The following is a 21,635-nucleotide window of genomic DNA, read 5'->3' as shown; positions in this document are numbered from 1 at the left end:
TCTTTTAGGTAATAAAACTGAAATACAGAGGGTTCAGGATCTTGTCCAAAGTCATATAGCCGGCAGGTGGCAAGTCCATTTTTGCATCATTTCCCGTTGGATGCCAAAATCTCAGCTTATCTCAGGGCACTCAGGCCTGCTTTCTTGACCCAGATGGATCCAATAGTTCTTATCCTGGTACCTGGTTGGGTTGATCACCTCATAAAATGGCAGCAGATAGAGCCCTTTCTTCTTTCAGTGAGCCGAGTTCTATATCTTAAGGTAAAGATTTCAGTATCTTCCAAGCACTGAATTACCAGTAGGAACATAAGTTCCAATTTCATTGTCCCCATTCTGCACCCAAGAAAAGCTAGAGTACCTGATCTTCTCAGTGAGAACCTTGAGAATTGGTGGGCTGATTGAGGAATAGAACTTGGGCCAAACTTCCAGATGCCTGTGACTTTTCTGCACCTGTTCAGATGTTGGGAATCAAATGTGAAATACAGCTTGGTTTGGTTCTAATGAACTCTCGTCTCACCCTCCAGCCCCTGGGTATGTGTGTCAAGGCTTCCAGGGGAACACGCATCTGAGGATGAGCTCGGTTGCTCCCATCTGGTCTCCGTGTAACGAAACGTATAACTGCACAATTATCCATGTGCAAATGGAGAAGTCCCTTGATGTTTGGATAACTACATCCATGTCTTGAGTTTGTTATTTCTCACAATTCCACTTAGCCATCTCCTGCTTACTCATGCGCAGCAGTGATCAGGGGCTGGCACTCCTCTCTGACAGCAGGGACGAGAGACTGAAGCCTGGCCATCCACAGCAGCGTGGCTCTGGGTTTCCTTCATGGCTTTTGTTTTTTGTTTAACCAAGAAGATGAGAAACAGGCATCTTTGTGTTTATGGCTTTCCATGCACTTTGTAGGTGGACACGGTGGTGGCTGTGTGGTCCTGTACAGCACTCTGTCTGTGAAACATCAAGGAAGTTTCTGTTTAGTGCCCTTTTTACTCTCTCTGAGTCACTTTGGGAATGACAGGGATGTGACGCAGTGACCAGAGGTTATTGAAGAATGTCATGCTTACTTTTTCTTTTCTCTCTGTGGGACTCTTTTTTTTTTTAATGACTTACTTAAAGTTAAAAGGAAACCAGAAAGTGGAAATCTTATTTAAGTGATTTCACACATGAAAACAATCCTGCTTTCTTTAGTTGTTATGTTACTGGGGAAAAATCATTTGGTATCAAAATTCCATGTCTACCCTGAGGGTTTAAGTTGTATATTGCTGCTCTCTGGGACTTGAATCTGAGCTAATTAGAAACTGAACTCGTACTAAATCTAAGTTAGAAGAGTAATTGTTAGTGTTCTGAAAAGAGGGAGCCATCAGAAATAAAATCATTAACAAAATTCGTTGTATATGGCACGTGGTGTAAAGTATGGATGTGCTGGGAGAAAGCTTCATGAAATAAAATTTTCTCTATTTCAGGACACTGGTCTGTGGTATGTGGAAGGGCATATCGATTCCTGAGGCACTTGCTGTGCCCACTCATGGGTGGAGTAAATGGTGATGCAATCTAGGTGAGGCGTAAGAGTTGGTGGAAGACGCCGGCATCTAGTTAGAAGAATAAACTCAGAGGGATTATAAGTAACTGCACTGAGGGAAATGATTGATGGTAATTGCACATGGCTACCTGCTACATCCTCCCTTTCCCTAGCATTTAGCAGTCATGACTGGATAAGAACAAGTTAATGCTGGGTCTGTGTATCTGGGTGTCTGGGAAAGTGTGTGCCTCACGTATGTGTCTGCAGGCGCTGGTGTGACAGTGTTCTCATGGCTACCTGTGGATCCTGGTATCTGTCTGTATCTGTGTGTAAGCAACACTGGACTGGGGTCTACTTTGCCCCCCTTTCCTAGTGGGAACTGAAGGACATGTTTCTCAGTAGCAGTAAAGCCCACCCAGGTTGGTGCACCATCTGCAGGGCTGGGTGGGGTTTCCTTTCCTCCAGTCAAAGACAGACTGTATGGTATGGGTGTGACAGTTCCTCCAGTGCCCCTTTGGGAGGGTCAGCGAGGGAGCAGCAGAGTGCCATGGCTCAGACCTCCCCAGCCTGTGGTCTGGGTTTCACTCAGGAAGAGAAGTCAGATGTTGCCTGCTTCAATGCTGTAAACAAAACCAAAGCCAATGATGTAAGTAGACCATCTTTTTCTTGCAAGGTAGCAGTCTGCAACATTGGCAGAGAATAGTACTTCTAAGACTTTTTCAGAAAGGGAAATGGTAGTTTAAGGGTTATTTAAGGTATAAAATTGAATTTTAAATGTTGGGGGAGGGGAAGGGGTTTGGGGAAGGCAATAGCATGATTTGGGTCATGTTGAATTTCATGAAGAGTTTATATAATCTCATCTTACATGAATTTTCATGACCCTGAACCCTCTCAACTTTGCAGATGAAGACAAGATGCCTCAGACAAGTGACGCAATTTGCCTTAGGTCAGGGGTGGAGCAAAGACCCATATCTAGATCTTTTAACTTTAAGTTGCGTTGCTTTTTCTTTATACAACAGGGCTTCCAAAGGTTATGTTTCTTTGATCAATTACTAGATCTTGAAAGTCATAGCTTTTCTGATGACATTTGCCTTGGGCTAATTAGGAGAGGGAGAATTTACAGAAGAGGAGAAAACAGACACACAGAGAGGGTAATGTGAACACAGAGGTGGAGTTTGGACTGAGGGCTGGTCTCTGCTGGGGGCACATAGGGCCGTCAGCGGTGGCCGGCCGCAGCCAGGTCAGCCTTGATGAGTGGAGGTCCATGTGCTGAGCCCACGCTTGATCTCCCTCCCTGCAGCCGTCGGCCACCCTGTTCACGAGCCCATTGGGCAATGACAGGAGTGGCTGGGGAAAGAGGCAGACTGGTTTGACAGAGCTGGTCCTTCTAGCCACTTGATTATTTAAATCCTCCTTTGCTGAGGTCACTTTTTGGTGAGCATTCCCATGGGGCACAAATATCTTCACGATTTTCCATGTCTTATCTTAGAAGCCTCATCACCCGCTCTCCTGCATCCCCTCCAGCAGTTGTCTCCTCTCAGAAGTCCCTCAACTAGAGTTATATACAGTGTCCAGCATTACCTCATTTTTTTTGGTATTGGTGGGTTAATGAGCAGATCCACAGAGCAAAAACTTCCAGATAACTAGAATTTAATCTCCTATTAATCCTCCACTGACAACTAAAATGTTTCAGGTTGAAATTTTATTCAAGTGTATTTTCCCACTTTAATGTTAAACAGAGAAGATATTACCTTTTAAAAAAATTCAAATTTAATAAGATAAACTGTATCTATAATCTCTCCTATTTAACAAATAAACCGTACATATTTATTCCTGTATTTTTCTAAGTGCTGGCCCCAAAGTGTACATAATTGTACATTGTTGTAATAGCTTAAAAGTTATTTAGATATCTGCATTTTGACTTAGCGTTAAAGCATTGTCTGTGTTCCCTCTCTGCTACTTAAGAAAGTGTAAGTTGTTATAGCAAATAAACTTGAATATTTAAATGTTTTAACAAAACTTAAATGTTTTGTTATAGCAAAAAAACTTGATGTTTTTTTAACATCTTTATTGGAGTATAATTACTTTACAATGGTGTATTAGTTTCTGCTTTATATGAAAGTGAAACAGCTATACGCATACATATATCCCCATATCTCCTCCCTCCCTCCCATCCTCCTTATCCCACCCCTCTAGGTGGTTTCAGAGTCCTGAGCTGATCACCCTGTGCTATGCGGCTGCTTCCAACTAGCTATTTATTTTACGTTTGGTAGTGTATATATGTCCATGCCACTCTCTCACTTCATCCCAATTTACATTCCCCCTCCCCACGTCCTCAAGTCCCTTCTCTATGTCGTCTTCTTTATTCCTGTCCTGCCCCTAGTTTCTTCAGAACCATTTTCTTTTTCAGATTCCATATATATGTGTTAGCATACATTATTTGTTTTTCTCTTTCTGACTCATTTCACTCTGTATGACAGACTCTAGGTCCATCCAGCTCACTACAAATAACTCAATTTCGTTTCTTTTTATGGCTGAGTAATATTCCATTGTATATATGTGTCACATCTTCTTTATCCATTCATCTGTCGTTGGACACTTAGGTTGCTTCCATGTCCTGGCTGTTATAAGTAGGGCTGCAATCAACATTGTGGTACATGACACTTTTTGAATTATGGCTTTCTCAGGGTATATGCCCAGTAGTGGGATTGCTGGGTCATATGGTAGTTCTAGTTTTAGTTTCTTAAGGAACCTCCATACTGTTCTCCATAGTGGCTGTATCAATTTACATTCCCACCAACAGTGCAAGAGGGTTCTCTTTTCTCCACACCCTCTCCAGCATTTATTGTTTCTAGAGTTTTTGATGATGGCCATTCAAACAGTGTGAGCTGATACCTCATTGTACCTTTGATTTGCATTTCTCTAATGATTAGTGATGTTGAGCATTCTTTCATGTGTTTGTTGGCAATCTGTATATCTTCTTTGGAGAAATGTCTATTTAGGTCTTCTGCCCATTTCTGGATTGGGTTGTCTGTTTTTTTGATATTGAGCTGCATGAGCTGCTTATATATTTTGGAGATTAATCCTTTGACAGTTGCTTCATTTGCAAATATTTTCTCCCATTCTGAGGGTTGTCTTTTCGTCTTGTTTATGGTTTCCTTTGCTATGCAAAAGCTTTTAAGTTTCATTAGGTCCCATTTGTTTATTTTTGTTTTTATTTCCATTTCTCTAGGAGGTGGGTCAAAAAGGATCTTGCTGTGATTTATGTCATAGAGAGTTCTGCCTATGTTTTCCTCTAAGAGTTTTATAGTGTCTGGCCTTACATTTAGGTCTTTAATCCACTTTGAGTTGATTTTTCTGTATGGTGTTGGGGAGTGTTCTAATTTCATTCTTTTACACGTAGCTGTCCAGTTTTCCCAGCACCACTATTGAAGAGTCTGTCTTTTCTCCATTGTATATCCTTGCCTCCTTTGTCATAGATTAGTTGACCATAGGTGCATGGATTTATCTCTGGGCTTTCTATCCTGTTCCATTGATCTATATTTCTGTTTTTGTGCCAGTGCCACACTGTCTTGATTACTATAGCTTTGTAGTATAGTCTGAAATCAGGGAGCCAGATTCCTCCAGCTCCATTTTTCTTTTTGTAGTTTGCTTTGGCTATTCGGGGTCTTTTGTGTTTCCATACAAATTGTGAAAGTTTTTGTTCTGGTTCTGTGAAAAATGCCAGTGGTAGTTTGATAGGGATTGCATTGAATCTGTAGATTGCTTTGGGTAGTATAGTCATTTTCACAATGTTGATTCTTCCAATCCAAGAACATGGTATATCTCTCCATCTGTTTGTTACATGTTTAATTTCTTTCATCAATGTCTTACAGTTTTCTGCATACAGGTCTTTTGTCTCCTTAGGTAGGTTTACCCCTAGATATTTTATTCTTTTTGCTGCAGTGGTAAATGGAAGTGCTTCCTTAATTTCTCTTTCACATTTTTCATCATTAGGGTATAGGAATGCAAGAGATTTCTGTGCATTAATTTTGTATCCTGCTATTTTACCAAATTCATCGATTAGCTCTAGTAGTTTTCTGATAGCATCTTTAGGATTCTCTACATATAGTATCATGTCATCTGCAAACAGTGACAGCTTTACTTCTTCTTTTCTGATTTGGATTCCTTTTATTTCTTTTTCTTCTCTGACTGCTGTGGCTAAAACTTCCAAAACTATGTTAAATAAGAGTGGTGAGAGTGGACAACCTTGTCTCGTTCCTGATTTTAGTGGAAATGGTTTCAGTTTTTCACCATTGAGAATGATGTTGGCTGTGGATTTGTCATATATGGCCTTTATTATGTTGAGGTTAAGTTCCCTCTATGCCTACGTTCTGGAGGTTTTTTTTTTTTTTTTTTGGCAGTACTCGGGCCTCTCAATGTTGTGGCCTCTCCCGTTGCAGAGCACAGGCTCTGGACGCGCAGGCTCAGTGGCCATGGCTCACGGGCCCAGCCACTCTGCGGCATGTGGGATCTTCCCAGACGGGGGCACGAACCCGTGTCCCCTGCATCGGCAGGCAGACTCTCAACCACTGCGCCACCAGGGAAACCTTGTTGGAAGATTTTTAATCACAGTCTCAATTTCAGTGCTTGTGATTGGTCTGTTTATATTTTCTATTTCTTCCTGGTTCAGTCTCAGAACATTGTGCTTTTCTAAGAATTTGTCCATTTCTTACAGGTTGTCCATTTTATTGGCATATAGTTGCTTGTAGTAATCTCTCATGATCCTTTGTATTTCTGCAGTGTCAGTTGTTACTTCTCCTTTTTCATTTCTAATTCTATTGATTTGAGTCTTCTCCCGTTTTTTCTTGATGTGTCTGGCTAATGGTTTATCAATTTTGTTTATCTTCTGAAAGAACCAGCTTTTCGTTTTACTGACCTTTGCTATTGTTCCTTTATTTCTTTTTCGTTTATTTCTGATCTGATTTTTATGATTTCTCCTTCTGCTAACTTTGGAGTTTTTTTGTTCTTCTTTCTCTAATTGCTTTAGGTGTAAGGTTAGGTTGTTTGAGATGTTTCTTGTTTCTTGAGGTAGGATTGTATTGCTATAAACTTCCCTCTTAAAACTGCTTTTGCTGCATCCCATAGGTTTTGGGTCATCGTGATTTCATTGTCATTTGTTTCTAGGTATTTTTTGATTTCCTCTTTGATTTCTTCAGTGATCTCTTGGTTATTATGTAGTGTATTGTTTAGCCTCCATGTGTTTGTACTTTTTACAGATTTTTTCCTGTAATTGATATCTAGTCTCATAGCATTGTGGTAGGAAAAGATACTTGATATGATTTCAGTTTTCTTAAGTTAATCAAGGCTTGATTTGTTATCCAAGATATGATCTATCCTGGAGAATGTTCCATGAGCACTTGAGAGGAAAATGTAATCTGTTATTCTGGATGGAATGTCCTTTAAATATCAATTAAGTCCATCTTGTTTAGTGTATCATTTAAAGCTTGTGTTTCCTTATTTATTTTCATTTTGGATGGTCTGTCCGTTGGTGAAAGTAGGGTATTAAAGTCCCCTACTATGATTGAGTAACTGTCGATTTCCCCTTTTATGGCTGTTAGCATTTGCCTTATGTATTGAGGTGCTCCTATGTTGGGTGCATAAATAATTACAATTGTTATATCTTCTTCTTGGATTGATCCCTTAATCATTATGTATTGTCCTTCTTTGTCTCTTGTAATATTTATTTTAAAGTCTATTTTGTCTGATATGAGAATTGCTACTCCAACTTTCTTTTGATTTCCATTTGCATGGAATATCTTTTTCCATCCCCTCACTTTCAGTGTCTATGTGTCCCTAGGTCTGAAATGGGTCTCTTGTAGACAGTATATATATGGGTCTTGTTGTTGTATCCATTCAGGCAGTCTATGTCTTTTGGTTGGAGCATTTAATCCATTTACATTTAAGGTAGTTATCGATATGTATGTTCCTATTACCATTTTCTTAATTGTTTTGGGTTTGTTTTTGTAGTTCTTTTCCTTCTCTTGTGTTTCCTGCTAGAGAAGCTGGTACAGCTGTACAGCTGGTTCGGTGGTGCTGAATTCTCTCAGCTTTTGCTTGTCTGTAAAGGTTTTAATTTCTCCATCGAATCTGAATGAGATCCCTGCTGGGTAGAGTAATCTTGGTTGTAGTTTTTTCCCTTGCATTACTTTAAATATGTCCTGCCGCTCCCTTCTGGCTTGCAGAGTTTCTGTTGAAAGATCAGCTGTTAACCTTATGGGGATTCCCTTGTATGTTATTTGTTGTTTTTCCCTTGCTGCTTTTAATATTTTTTCTTTGTATTTAATTTTTGATAGTTTGATTAATATGTGTCTTGGTGTGTTTTGCCTTGGATTTATCCTGTATGGGACTCTCTGCACTTCCTGGACTTGATTGACTTTTTCCTTTCCCATATTAGGGAAGTTTTGAACTATAATCCTTCAAATATTTTCTCAGTCCTTTTCTTTTTCTCTACTTCTTCTGGAACCCCTATAATTCGAATGTTGGTGCATTTAATGTTGTCCCAGAGGTCTCTGGGACTGTCCTCAATTCTTTTCATTCTTTTTTCTTTATTCTGCTCTGCGGTAGTTATTTCCACTATTTTATCTTCCAGGTCACTTATCCGTTCTTCTGCTTCAGTTATTCTGCTACTGATTCCTTCTAGGGAGTTTTTAATTTCATTTATTTTGTTGTACATCATTGTTTGTTTGCATTTTAGTTCTTCTAGGTCCTTGTTAAACGTTTCTTGTATTTTCTCCATTCTATTTCCAAAATTTTGGATCATCTTTACCATCATTACTCTGAATTCTTTTTCAGGTAGACTGTCTATTTCCTCTTCATTTGTTTGGTCTGCTGGGTTTTTACCCTCCTCCTTCATCTGCTGTGTGTTTCTCTGTCTTCTCATTTTGCTTAACTTACTGTGTTTGGGGTCTCCTTTTTGCAGGCTGCAGGTTCGTAGTTCCCATTGTTTTTCGTGTCTGACCCCAGTGGCTAAGGTTGGTTCAGTGGGTTATGTAGGTTTCCTGGTGGAAGGGACTGGTGCCTGTGTTGTGGTGGATGAGGCTGGATCTTGTCTTTCTGGTGGGCAGGACCATGTCCGGTGGTGTGTTTTGGGGTGTCTGTGACCTTATTATGATTTTAGGCAGCCTCTCTGCTAATGGATGGGGGTGTGTTCCTGTCTTGCTAATTGTTTGGCTGTGGGTGTCCAGCACTGTAGCTTGCTGGTCATTGAGTGGAGCTGGGTCTTAGCATTGAGATGGTGATCTCTGGGAGAGCTTTTGCCATTTGATATTATGTGGAGCCGGGAGGTCTGTGGTGGACCAATGTCCTGAACTCGGCTCTCCCACCTCAGAGGCTCAGCCCTGACACCCGGCCGGAGCATGAAGACCCTGTCAGTCACATGGCTTTTGGGAAGTCAGGTCTTCTTCCATCATTCAGTAGGTGTTCTGGTGTTCTACATGTAGATGTATTTCTGATGTATTTGTGGGGAGGAAGGTGATCTCCATGTCTTACTCCTCCGCCAGGAGAGTTAAAGGTCTCCTCGGCAATTTTTATTCCCTTAAAAACAATAGAAAATTATTTCTCACTCACGTAATAGTCCAATGGGGATTTTGCTGGTGAACAAAGACTCTTGCCCATCCTGTGAGTTAGGCACCCAGGTTCTTTCCATCTTCTTGCTCTGGCATCTCCTCGAGCTGTGTGGTCACCTGTGTTGAGTCTGTGGAAGGGGAAATAAGCAGTGAGGAGAAGACATATCTACTCCTTAACATCCTTATCCCAGAAGGAACACACATTACTTCTTTCTCATTCTCATAGTAGTGTATCACTCATTGCGAGAACTGGTCATGTGGCCACACCTAGATGCAAGGGTGGTCTGGAAAGTGTAGCCCCTGGCTGGGCAGCTGCTGCCCAGCACCAGTCCTGCCCTGTGAAAGGGGAGCATAACTTTCTGTGGTCTGCCACAGGTGCTCGGTCTTCATAATAATCCTTTTAGATGGCTGAAGAATATTCCGTAAGTTGATACATCACACTTTATTTTACAGGTTCTTCATTATTAGTCATTTATAATGATTTAAAAAATTTTTTTACCTCTAATGAATATCACTATAGGAAGTGTCTACACATAATACCTTTTTCCCCTTTAAAGATTATTTCTTTAAGAATAATCCTGAAAAATGGGAGAGAGAGAAAATTATGAACAAAAGTTACAAATATTTTTCCCATTCTTGAATCTGCAGGTTTACTCCTTTAGGGTAGTGACTAATTTGTATTCATTACTGTACCTGCAGGGTCTTCTACATTGCCTGTTTCATGGTAATACTCAATAAAATAAGTTGAATGACTAAATAAATTTTAACAAAAGCATGTGGAACATGATTTATCTTGGCTCTGGATAAAGTATGAGTGTGATTTTTGTCCTTTGTCTTTCCCTTCTCAGTCAATGGCACCACCATCCATCGAGTTATTACAGGTAGAAGCTGTGAGTTGGCTCCTTTCCTCACTGCCCCTGTTTTAGTTATTTATTTCTGTGTAAGAAATTATGACAAAACTTAGTGGCTTAAAATAAACAAATATTTACTCTTACAGTTTCTCTGGGACAGGAGGGAGGTTGTTCTGACTTGGTCACAGTTGCATATTGGTGGGGGCTTTGTCATATGAAGGCTTGAAGGGCTGGAGGATCTAGTGCAAGGTGGCTCACCTGCATGGCTGGCAAGTGGGTGCTGGCTGTTGGTGGGAGGCTTCAGGTCCTCTCCATTCAGGTGACTACACAGGGCTCCTTGAGTGTCCTGGTGACATGGTGGCTGCTTCCCCCAGAGTGAACAATCCAAGAGAGCAGGGCAGAAGCAGCAATGTCATTTATTGGAAGTTACACACCATCGCTTCTGCAGTGTTCTACTAATCACTCAGATCTGCCTTGTTTGCTGTGGGAGGGTCCTGCACCGAGGCATGAATGCCAGAATGCATAGAGCATTGGGGGCCATCTTAGGGGCTGGCTACTGTATATCTCTTCCATATTTCCTTCCACCCACATGTTCTGTTCATTCTCCTTCCAAAAATATATTCAAATGTAATCACTTCTCTTCATTTCTGCCGCCTCTGGTCTAGTCCAAAATGTTGTCCACACTCAGCTCTGCCGTGAGAGCCTTCCATCTGATCTTTCTCCTTTTGCTCTTGTCAGTCTCTAATGCATTTTGCATATTGCAGCCACCCCCTCATTATTCATTCATTTTTTTCAATTAATTAATTCAACATGTACTTATTGTGTACTTAGTATATGCTAAGTTTGTTTTGGATACTAAGAGTATAGCAGTGAAAAAACCAAAGTCCTTAGAACATATATATAGTGGGAAAATAAACAAATAAAATGGAAAATATTAAGGGGTAATATGTGTAATACAAAAGACTAAACAGGATAAAGAAAATAGAGGCCAGTAGAGAAATTAGGGACTTATGGGTGCCCTACTGTATAGGGCTGTCAAGGGTGCTATCTTTGATTAGTTGATGTTGAAACAGTAACCCAAAGGATGGGGTGGGGCAGGCTTATGAATACCTGGATAAGAGTGCTCTAAGGAGAGGAAAGAGCAAATGGAAAGGCACTGAGCACACTTGATGTGTGTGAGGAACAGCAAACCAGCCAGTGTGGCCGGAGCAGAGGGAGGGAGGGAAGTGGAGAATGGCAGGTGATGGCAGACAGATCATGTAGGGCCTGGTAGACCATGAAGACTTTGACTTTACCTGGGGTTGGTGGGAGACGAGGACAGACATTGGAATGCTTTGCTGATGTGAATGACTTGCTTTTTAATACGATCTTTTGGATTGCTCAGCCCACGATCTTTAAAAAATGTAACTGATATCAGGTCACTTCCACTGCTTAAAACCCTTCTATGGATTCCCCTTGTACTTAGAATAAAATCCAAGCTCCCTTAGCTCTTATAATTGTTACTGTTACTATTAAAATTAACTCCCCGTTACTCTCTGTCACCGAAACCTGCTGATTTTTTCCAGTATGTACCCAGCTAGTAATTACTACTACCACTCCTACTATTAGGCTTATTTGTTTATAATCTGCCTCATCCACTTGCAAATATGTGCTCTGGGGAGGTTGTGGAGAGAGTGGGTCTTTCTATACTAAATTATCGCAAGAGTGCTTTGTTTTTGGAGCTCTTGTGTTTGCCCTTTAAAGGTTTTTTTTTTTTTTGGTCTATTTTCTCCTTGTCATATCTGGTCAGTGACCTACTTCCAGCAATGCTATCGTTGGTGCCAGGGTAACTGCTGTTGAGCTGGACACGGGAGCTGGTTTTGGTTGCTGGGCTATGTCGGTGCTTCTCAAACGTTAATAGACAAATGAATTATGTGGAGAAGGGGTGGGGTCTTGCTAAATACTGATCCTTATTCAGTAGGTGTGGGGTAGGGCTTGAGGTTTAACATTTCTCCCAGGCTCGCAGGTAATGCCCATGCCTCTGGCCCTTTGAGTAGCGAGGGGGTTTGATCACCAAACTTGGCTGAATACTGGTAACAACTGTGGAGCTCAGGATCCCACCCCGAGATTCCAATATAATTGGTCTGGAATGCAGTCTTAGTACTGGACTAGACTACTAGACTACTTAGTACTAGAATTCTAGGCTTCACTAATGATTCTGATTTGTAGCAACATTTGAGAACCACTGGATTGGAAGACGTTGGGCCCTATTTTAAAACAAAGCATATGGAGTAATGCTCTGCAGGGCTATGCTGTTTTTTTTCTTTTTAAAAAAATCAGTTTTGTAGCGATAGAGAGTCTGGCCACACTGATGGATGACCTCCAGATCTCTGCCTAGCATGGCTGGATTTCTCCAATGTCCCTAGCACATGTTGCCAAAATAGGACTTCTGCCTTCAGGAGACTGGGCCTTCCCAGTGCAGTTAAAATACACTTGCAGACGATGAGGATGTAGCAGATCAGGTCCCTACTGTGTGAGCTTGTGCTGAGGCAGAGAAGGAAGCTGAAGCAGACAAGTGCTCTGTTTTTTTTTTTTTTGTAATTTCCAGCATGTACACGTGGGGTTTCTAAGCCAGTAATAAACTAAGAACTTCTTGTGTGATTCAAGCTAACCCTTTGGTCATCGGAAGTGGGTGTTTTCTTTAATATATTAAAAAAAATTTTATTTCATATTGGAGTATAGGTGATTAACGATGTCATTTGTTGCAGGTGTACAGCAAAAGCAGGTGTTTTAAACTACTGAAAATCAATGAGGCAGATCCCATTTACAGGTTAATAACTGACTGAGATGTGGGTGTCCCAAATGGTCTTGAAGACATGGGGAAGGAAAGACAACGCCTGAGCTACCCTTCCCCCCACCCCCTTACACATGCCCCCCACCTTAACCCCACTCAGTTCTTTTTTTTTTTTTTTTGCGGTACGCGGGCCTCTTACTGCTGTGGCCTCTCCCGTTGTGGAGCACAGGCTCCGGACGTGCAGGCTCAGCGGCCATGGCTCACGGGCCCAGCTGCTCCGCGGCATGTGGGATCTTCCCGGACCGGGGCACAAACCCATGTCCCCTGCCTCGGCAGGCGGACTCTCAACCACTGTGCCACCAGGAAAGCCCCACTCAGTTCTTTTTGCCAGGTGATTGGTGTGTGCTAATAGAGCCTGGGACACTTTCTCATTGAAATGCACTTCAATCCCATGTAACTGGGTTGATTTTTTTTCCTTGGCTAATCTAGATTGGTCGGCTGATTATTGGACAGAATGGCATCTTGTCAACACCTGCTGTATCCTGCATTATCAGAAAGATCAAGGCAGCTGGTGGAATCATCCTGACAGCCAGCCACTGCCCTGGAGGACCAGGGGGAGAGTTTGGAGTGAAATTTAATGTTGCCAATGGAGGTATGTGGTTCAGAATATGGCTTAGTTGTCATGATTTCTTTCTTTTTATATTGTCATAGTCTTACAGTGACCCACTGATGGTGGACAAGCAAGGAAGAGAGAAAATGGCTCAGAAATTTCTAGTGAGGTGCCTGTATTAGTCAGGGTTTTCCAGAGAAGCAGAACCAATAGGACACATAGACGGGCTCCAACCTACGATGGTTTGATTTAGAGATTTTTTGACGTTACAATGGTGTAAAAGCAATATGCGTTCAATAGAAACTACTCCATTTGAATTTTGAATTTTGATCTTTTCCTGGGCTAGCAGTGTGTGCGTGGTATGATTCTCTCTCGTGATCCTGGGCAGGGGCGGCAAATGCAGCTCCCACCCAATCACAAGGGTAAACAGCCAGTACACTTACAGCCGCTCTGTACCCATTCAGTCATTTCTGTTTTTTAGTTTCGGTAAGTATTCAATAAATTATATGAGATATTCAGCACTTTACCTTAAAGTAGGCTTTGTGATAGATGATTTTGTAAAAGTGTTGACTAACATCGGTGTCCTGAGCACTCTTAAGGTAGGCTAGGCTAAGCCATGATGTTAGGTGTATTAAATGCGTTTTCGACTTATGATGTTTTCAATTTACAATGGGTTGATCGGACTATAACTCCATTGTAAGTTGAGGAAGATCTGTATAGGGATTTATTATAAGGAATTGGCTCATGTGATTATGGAGGCTGCAAAGTCCCAAGATCTTTGGTCAGCAAGCTGGAGGCCCAGGAGAGCCAATGGATGTTAGGGTTCTGATCTGAGTCCAAAGGCCTGAGAAGCAGCAGAGTGTAAGGTCCAGTCTGAGTCAGGAGGGGCCAGTGTGTCAGCTGGAAACAGTCAGGCGGAGAGTGGATTCTCCCTTTCTCAGTTTTTTGTTCTGTCGAAGCCTTCAGTGGGTTGGATGAGGCCCAGCCACACTGGGGAGGGCAATCTGCTTTACTCAGTCTACTGATTCAAATGTTAATCTTATCCAGAAACACCCTCACAGACATACCCAGAATAACGTTTAAATGAACATCTGGGCTCTCTGTGGCCAAAGCAAGTTGACACATAAAATTAAGCATCACGTCGCCCAGGGTGACATGACGAGGAAATGGCATAACGGGATCTCAAACCCATTTTGGTCCTCTGTACTCCTCAGCACAGTGAAACGGTTGAATGTTGATGCTTATCTGACATGGAAGGACTCTGGATTTTAAAGTTGGAACAGACCCTCAAAATCATTTAGATCATTCCTGTCATTTTATAGGTGAAGAAATCAAAGCCCTGAGAGGCTGTTTGCTCAAGGTCACATGGTCAGACAGATGACTCCTTAGCATAAGTCCTACATTCTCTCTTTCCTATAGTGTTGACTTTCTCTCACTGACATGCCTAGAATTATTTCACTTTTTCTTATATTTATAGAAATTTATAGTTTAGAAGTCCTAGTGGGGTGGGATACGTGTATAGGGGTGAATTAAAAATTTTTTTGAACATATGTAAAGGCAGGAAGGATAATAAATGGATACCATGTTTCCATTACTTTGTTTTTCCATTTTGCTTAAAGGTAAATTACAGCATGAAGATATTTTGCACCCAAATATTTCTGACATCTCTTTAAAATAAAGACGTATTCCTGTATGGCTGCATGATCACACCTAACAAAAATAATACTAATTCTCTAATATCATCTAAAACCTAATCTGTATTCAGAATTTTCCAAGTATCCCCCAGATGTTATTTACATCTGTTTTGTTCAAACCAAGTTTTATCCCAGAACCATGCATTTCATTTGTTTTTTTAAATTTAAATTTTATTTATTTATTTTTTAAATTAATTTTTATTGGAGTACAGTTGCTTTACAATGTTGTGTTACTTTCTGCTGTACAGCAAAGTGAATTAGTTATACGTATACATATATCCCCTCTTTTTAAGATTTCCACCCCATTTAGGTCACCACAGAGCACTGAGTAGAGTTCCCTGTGCTATGTAGTAGGTTCTCATTAGTTACTTATTTTATACATAGTAGTGTAAATATGTCAATTCCAATCTCCCAATTCATCCCACCCCCCTGCATTTGTTTTTTAAGTCTCTTAAATCTCTTTTAATCTAGAATACTGAGTCTTCGTGTATATGTGGGTGGGAGCTGAATTTTAACCAACAACTGTTGCCATTATGAAGCATTCCTGGCCCAGGCAAAATAGCACGTCCTGAAGGGGAAGTACATGATTGCCCCCTCCTTGCAGCCATTTTGGGCATTATCCAGAGAAAGAACATTACTCTCATCGTGTTAAAAAAAACACCTTGGGCTTCCCTGGTGGCGCAGTGGTTGAGAGTCCGCCTGCCGATGCAGGGGACACGGGTTCGTGCCCCGGTCTGGGAAGATCCCACATGCCACGGAGCGGCTGGGCCCGTGAGCCATGGCCGCTGAGCCTGCGTGTCCAGAGCCTGTGCTCCGCAACGGGAGAGGCCACAACAGTGAGAGGCCCGCGTACCGCAAAGAAAAAAAAAAAAAACAAACAAAAAAAAACACCTTATGAGGAGCCTCATTCTTGAAAGTGTGATTCAAGAAACCCTGCTTCACTAAGAAGCACACCTAGGGCCAACATCTAGTCTTGCAGCAGCTACTGAATATTTCAGGAAAGAATATGCAGTGCGTAGGTGTTCTGCACATTGATAACACAGGCCATTTCATGAGCTCAGAAAATGGGAATTTGTAGAGCAATGTAATATATAAGTTGCCAAACTAAATTGTGTATTTAAGCATTTAAATTAATGTCTGACTTCGTGTCTTGCAAGAGAATCTCAGTCATCTCTATGATAACTTGTGAGGCATAAAAGGGGAAGATATTATTTAAATAACCATTTCGTAGACCGAATTACAGGAGGTTATGAGACCTGTTCAGTCATATCCTGAATAGGGGGAGGGGGTTGAACTTATCGTTTAGCCTTTAACTCTGTTGAAAGTCCTTCCTCTTACATTTAATTCTTCATGTTTACATGTCTTGGCATCATTAATGAGACTAACATTCCTGATGGCATGGAGAGATTCAGTTGGTTTCTTCCCACTTAGAGTGAGTTTTACCATGTTATCCTTCATCTGAAGTTGCAGGCATTCATCTCTTCTATTGGGTGTCATACAAATACATCTTATGGCGTAAGTTAAAAGCGAAGTGTCTATAGAATTAGTAGGCACATCCAGGGAAATAGGACACATCTAAAGCTATGTTGCTTTTAAATTATTTAGAGGACAGGACCTTTCTGAGCATGTTTTTAAATAGGGGAGAAGGTGCTAGAGGACAAAAGGAATCAGTAATAAAAATACTGATTTTTTTGAATAATTACAGTGTGCCAAGCTTCATAGTCAGAACTTTACATACATGTTCTCATTTAATCCTCATGGTTTAAAAAACTTGCCCAGTGTCACAGAACTCATAAGCTGTGGAGCTCATTTGGAACCTAGATTCTAAGAAGTAGGTAGAACTTCTGAGTAAGGAGGCAGAGATGAGGGAAAGAAGCAGTTTGAGGATGCAGAGTGGAAGTTTTGGGAAATAGTTGCCTATATCTGTTGGAAAAAAAGAAGAGGAAATGTAACTTGCTCAGATAATGGGGAAAGGATAGAGAAGGGGATAAATGGAGATGTTTTCTAAAAGGTCCTCTGGGAAATTTGTTGAGGATTCCTGAGGGGTTGTGAGGACCGAGTTGAAGTTAAGCAGTCTCATTTTTCGGGGGAGCCAGTTGGTGTAATTTCACGACTGCCTTCAGCAATGCATGGGGGGAGTGTGGGAATAGCAACAATGGAGCAGATGATGGTGATGTCCCGGGATTGGGGAATGGCAGTGTGGGCATGGCAGAGCATAAGGTGGGCTGGTAGTTGTTAAGAGTGTCTGAGCTGACATCAGACTATTAGGAGTCAAACCCAGCCTCTGTCACACGAGTGATGTGACCTGTGTTAAGGTCACCTCTTCCAATTTCAGTTTCCTTATTTGGAAAATGAGGATACTAATGATTCTTACTTCATCTGCTTTTTGTGAATGCTGAATTCCACGTACGATGTGAAAGGTGGTATGTGTAAGTTTCAACAAATGTTGGCTTGTCTTATTGTACTAACAAAGGCAAGGCTCAAATGCTAGACCATAGGGTCCTTCTGGGAAAAGAGACCAGTGAAATGAAATGGACCGATGGCCTGGGAGTAATCAAGTGATGTTGGGCATCAGTATAGGAATGAGGAACAGGTTCACAGGGGTACAAAGTAGGGTAGATGAAAGATTAGGAATTTGTGGGATTAAGATACTCAAATTTGATATTTTTGCAAGAAGCATATCAAAAGACAGTACTAGGACTGTACTAGGAATTGACTAAAATGAAGAGGGAAGTCACTGGAGTGGAAGATGTCAAGAACTGGGAAGATGTGAAGGGATGCAGAGGATGCTGATGAACTCAGAGGTTATCAGTGTTGCTTTTGGAAATCAGTGTGCTTTGGCAAACAAACTCAGATGGAGACTTTTAAAATGTGATGGAAACATCCCAAGAACGTAGTGTGGTGCCTGGGAGGCAGAGGGATAGACGTGTGTCCTCTGGCAAGCATAAACAAATGCAAAAAGTAAATAGCACTCTTTACTTTTTAAGTTTTGCAAAAGAACAAAAAATGGTAAGGAGTGAAGCTGAGAAGGGCTATGTTTACTTCTTTGTGGTCTTCACTTTTCCTATGTGAGAAAACGTGGGTAAAATCTACTAGGCTCTTTTCTATCCACTGAAATGGTGCTATTGCTGTTCCTTTCCCCCCCTCCCGCTGCTTTATTGAGATGTAATTGATATGTAAAAAACCGGCACACATTTAAGGTATGCAACTTGATGAGTTTGGTCATTATTCCTTTTTATATGTTCAGTGAACCTTTTTTGGGAGACGGTAACAGTGCTATGCTCTAAGGCAGCACTGTCCAATAGAAATATATTGTGAAGCAGCTCATGCAGCTCAACATCAAAAAAAAAACAAAGAACCCAATCCAAAAATGGGCAGAAGACCCAAATAGACATTTCTCCAAAGAAGATATACAGATTGCCAACAAACACATGAAAGAATGCTCAACATCATTAGAGAAATGCAAATCAGAACCACAATGAGGTATCACCTCACACCGGTCAGAATGGCCCTCATCAACAAATCTACAAACAATAAATGCTGGAGAGGGTGTGGAAAAAAGGGAACCCTCTTGCACTGTTGGTGGGAATGTAAAAAGTCCAGCCACTATGGAGAACTGTATGGAGGTTCCTTAAAAAACTAAAAATAGAACTACCATACAACCCAGCAATCCCACTACTGGGCATATACCCTGAGAAAACCATAATTCAAAAAGAGTCATGTACCACAATGTTCATTGCAGCTCTATTTACAATAGCCAGGGCATGGAAGCAACCTAAGTGTCCATTGACAGATGAATGGATAAAGAAGATGTGGTACATATATACAATGGAATATTACTCAGCCATAAAAAGAAATGGAATTGTTATTTGTAGTGAGCTGGATGTAGAGTCTGTCATACAGAGTGAAGTAAGTCAGAAAGAGAAAAACAAATACCGCATGCTAACACATATATATGGAATAAAAAAAAAAAAGGTTCTGAAGAACCTAGGGGCAGGACAGGAATAAAGACGCAGACATAGAGAATGGACTTGAGGACACGGGGAGGTGGAAGGGTAAGCTGGGATGAAGTGAGAGAGTGGCATGGACATATATACACTATCAAATGTAAAATAGATAGCTAGTGGGAAGGAGCCTCATAGCTCAGGGGGATCAGCTCGGTGCTTTGTGACCACATAGAGGGATGGGATAGGGAGTGGGGGAGGGAGATGCAAGAGGGAGGGGATATGGGGATATATGTATATGTATAGCTGATTCACTTTGTTATACAGCAGAAACTAACACACCATTGTAAAGCAATTATACTCCAATAAAGATGTTAAAAAAAAAAGAAAGAAATATATTGTGAGCCACATTTGTAATTAAAAATTTTCTAGTAGCGACCTAAAAAAGTAAAAGGAAGCAGGTGAAATGAATAATATATTTTATTTAACTTAATATATCCAAAATATTATCACTGCAACATGTTACTATAAAAATTATTAATGTAATGTATTCTATTTTTCTATAACTCTTCAAAATTTGATGTGTATTTTGTAACTGCAGCACATGTCAGCTTGACTAGTCACATTTCAGATGTTCAAGAGCCACATGTGGCTAGCAGCTATTGAATTGGGCAGTGTAGCTCTAAGTGCTGGGATATAAAAGAAATCAAGAAGTAATTTCTGTTCAGTAGAAAGTTATAATATAGCTGGTGAGTGAGATCAATATACAAAGTTATCAATTATTTATGTTTTAGATCTTTCAATCTACTTATTTATTTGATTCCCAAACTCGTTGTAAAAAACCTAAAGTTGCTTGCATGAAGATATAAAATTAAAAAGAAAAGAAAAATTAAAGGAGGACAACCACTGATTTCATGTTCAGTTCATTTAAAGCCTATCACTTCACCTTAACTGTCAACTTGACCTTGTGAGGAAGTGCATCAGATATTTTAAACCTCACTTTAAAAACTTGGGAGTCACTAGAGAGTGTGAGTTGGGGAAAATAATGTATCCTGGTCAGCTTATGCATCAAATAGGCAGCAGATCTGGGAGTAGAAATCGTATTTTCTTTCTCTAGGTGCACTTGGGAAGCTGCAGTTAAAATCTGGAATCCCTCAGTTCTGTCAAATGCATATCCTGTTTGTGTCTCATATCCTGAATAAAGCTGATGACATAACCAGGTCTCCCTGGCAGGTGTGCAACTATTTTTAGGGAAGACATATTATTGTTTAGAAGTGGATTAAAACAAACCAACATGTGGGTTATTGGCCTACATGGAACAGGTGAGGCTGGCCACGTTTCCTCCAGAGTGGAAGGATAAGAAATATCGAGGTACATCGAACTGTGAACTGGTGACCATTGTCTAGAGCAAAAATGAATCTTTCTTCTGCTTGGTGGAGGAGGAACTAACATTTCTCTGATTTAATTTTTAACCAGATTTATTTTCGATGGTGCATTATTTTCGAATTTTAGGTCCTGCGCCAGATGTCGTCTCAGACAAAATCTATCAGATCAGCAAAACAATCGAGGAATACGCCATATGCCCTGATTTACGAATCGACCTGTCTCGACTAGGAAGACAAGAGTTTGACCTGGAGAACAAATTCAAACCGTTTAGAGGTAACAGAGAAACAGTATTTTGAAGAAATCAGAATAACTCCGTGGATGGGGGTGACTCTGGTTTTTTCTTCAGGGAAAAGCACACACGAAAGTGATGGAATTATCAATCTCAGGAGTGGCACTTGATAAGTAGATGTAATCTGAGTGTGGTGCAGAGAGAAATAAAGGCAGCCAAGATATTTAGAACTGGCAAACTTTCAAAAACGACTTTCCAAACTCTCTATCATTTTTGACATAGGGAACATTTCATGGCTGACTCTTTTACAGTGTTCCAGGAATAGGCTGTGAAGCCAAAACGTGTCTTTGCTTTTCTAAGCAATTAAGGTGAACATACCGAAATACTTTAGATAATTAAGAAGAGACCTTAAAAGGTAGTGGGGTTATTAAAATTTCCCATGGAAGGTAGGCATTTCTTTTCCAAGCCAGAACCACGCAGTTCATGTTGATTCAATGCACAATTGATGATCACCTGCTCTACATTACACTCCGTGTTAGGAGATTTTACAAAGGAATTTACAAAGTACCAAATGGATTTAGGAAAATGGTTCAAGAATTGAAAAACTGGGATGAAGTTGTCAAAAAATATTATCCTGTACTATAGAATGAATAAAGCCTCTAAGTCCTCCATTATAACCTTTCAATTTGTAGATTAATATTGAACCATATAACAACATTAATGCCATGTATATGCATATCATTTTTTCACCCTTCATATTATCCTATTGTTTTTTTCCTAGAAGGCATATAAGTAGCAATAAAACTAACAATTTTTTACTCCTTCAGTGCCCCTATAAGCTTAAATCCAGTTTGTGTTAAGATGGTATCCTTATTTTACAAGTAATTTAATTTAGTTAAAAAGGTGAAATACCTGGCTCATGGCCACATGGTATTTTAGGGACAGAAAAGAGCTTGAAATGGACTGTTTGGAGTCACAGTGTTGGGCCAACTCTACCACATTTGTCTTGGAAGATTTTGAGT

General features: G+C 40.6%; 1 protein-coding gene across 1 annotated transcript in view; it reads left to right on the top strand.

Moving 5' to 3' along the window:
* PGM5 (phosphoglucomutase 5) overlaps nucleotides 1-21,635 on the top strand; it is a gene marked incomplete at its 5' end in the record, with an annotated part of 189,651 nt that overhangs the window by 11,052 nt on the left and 156,964 nt on the right. The window contains 2 exons of the mRNA XM_082841975.1: nucleotides 13,240-13,402; nucleotides 20,511-20,657. Of these exons, the coding sequence (XP_082698101.1) occupies nucleotides 13,240-13,402; nucleotides 20,511-20,657 (310 nt within the window). The remainder of the gene's footprint in view (nucleotides 1-13,239; nucleotides 13,403-20,510; nucleotides 20,658-21,635) is intronic.

This window comes from Leucopleurus acutus, assembly GCF_964270905.1.
Source record: "Leucopleurus acutus genome assembly, chromosome: 7".
In the NCBI taxonomy this organism is placed as follows: Eukaryota; Metazoa; Chordata; class Mammalia; order Artiodactyla; family Delphinidae; genus Leucopleurus; species Leucopleurus acutus.
Note: the sequence above shows the minus strand (reverse complement) of the source record. Positions and strands in the feature narration are given on the sequence as shown.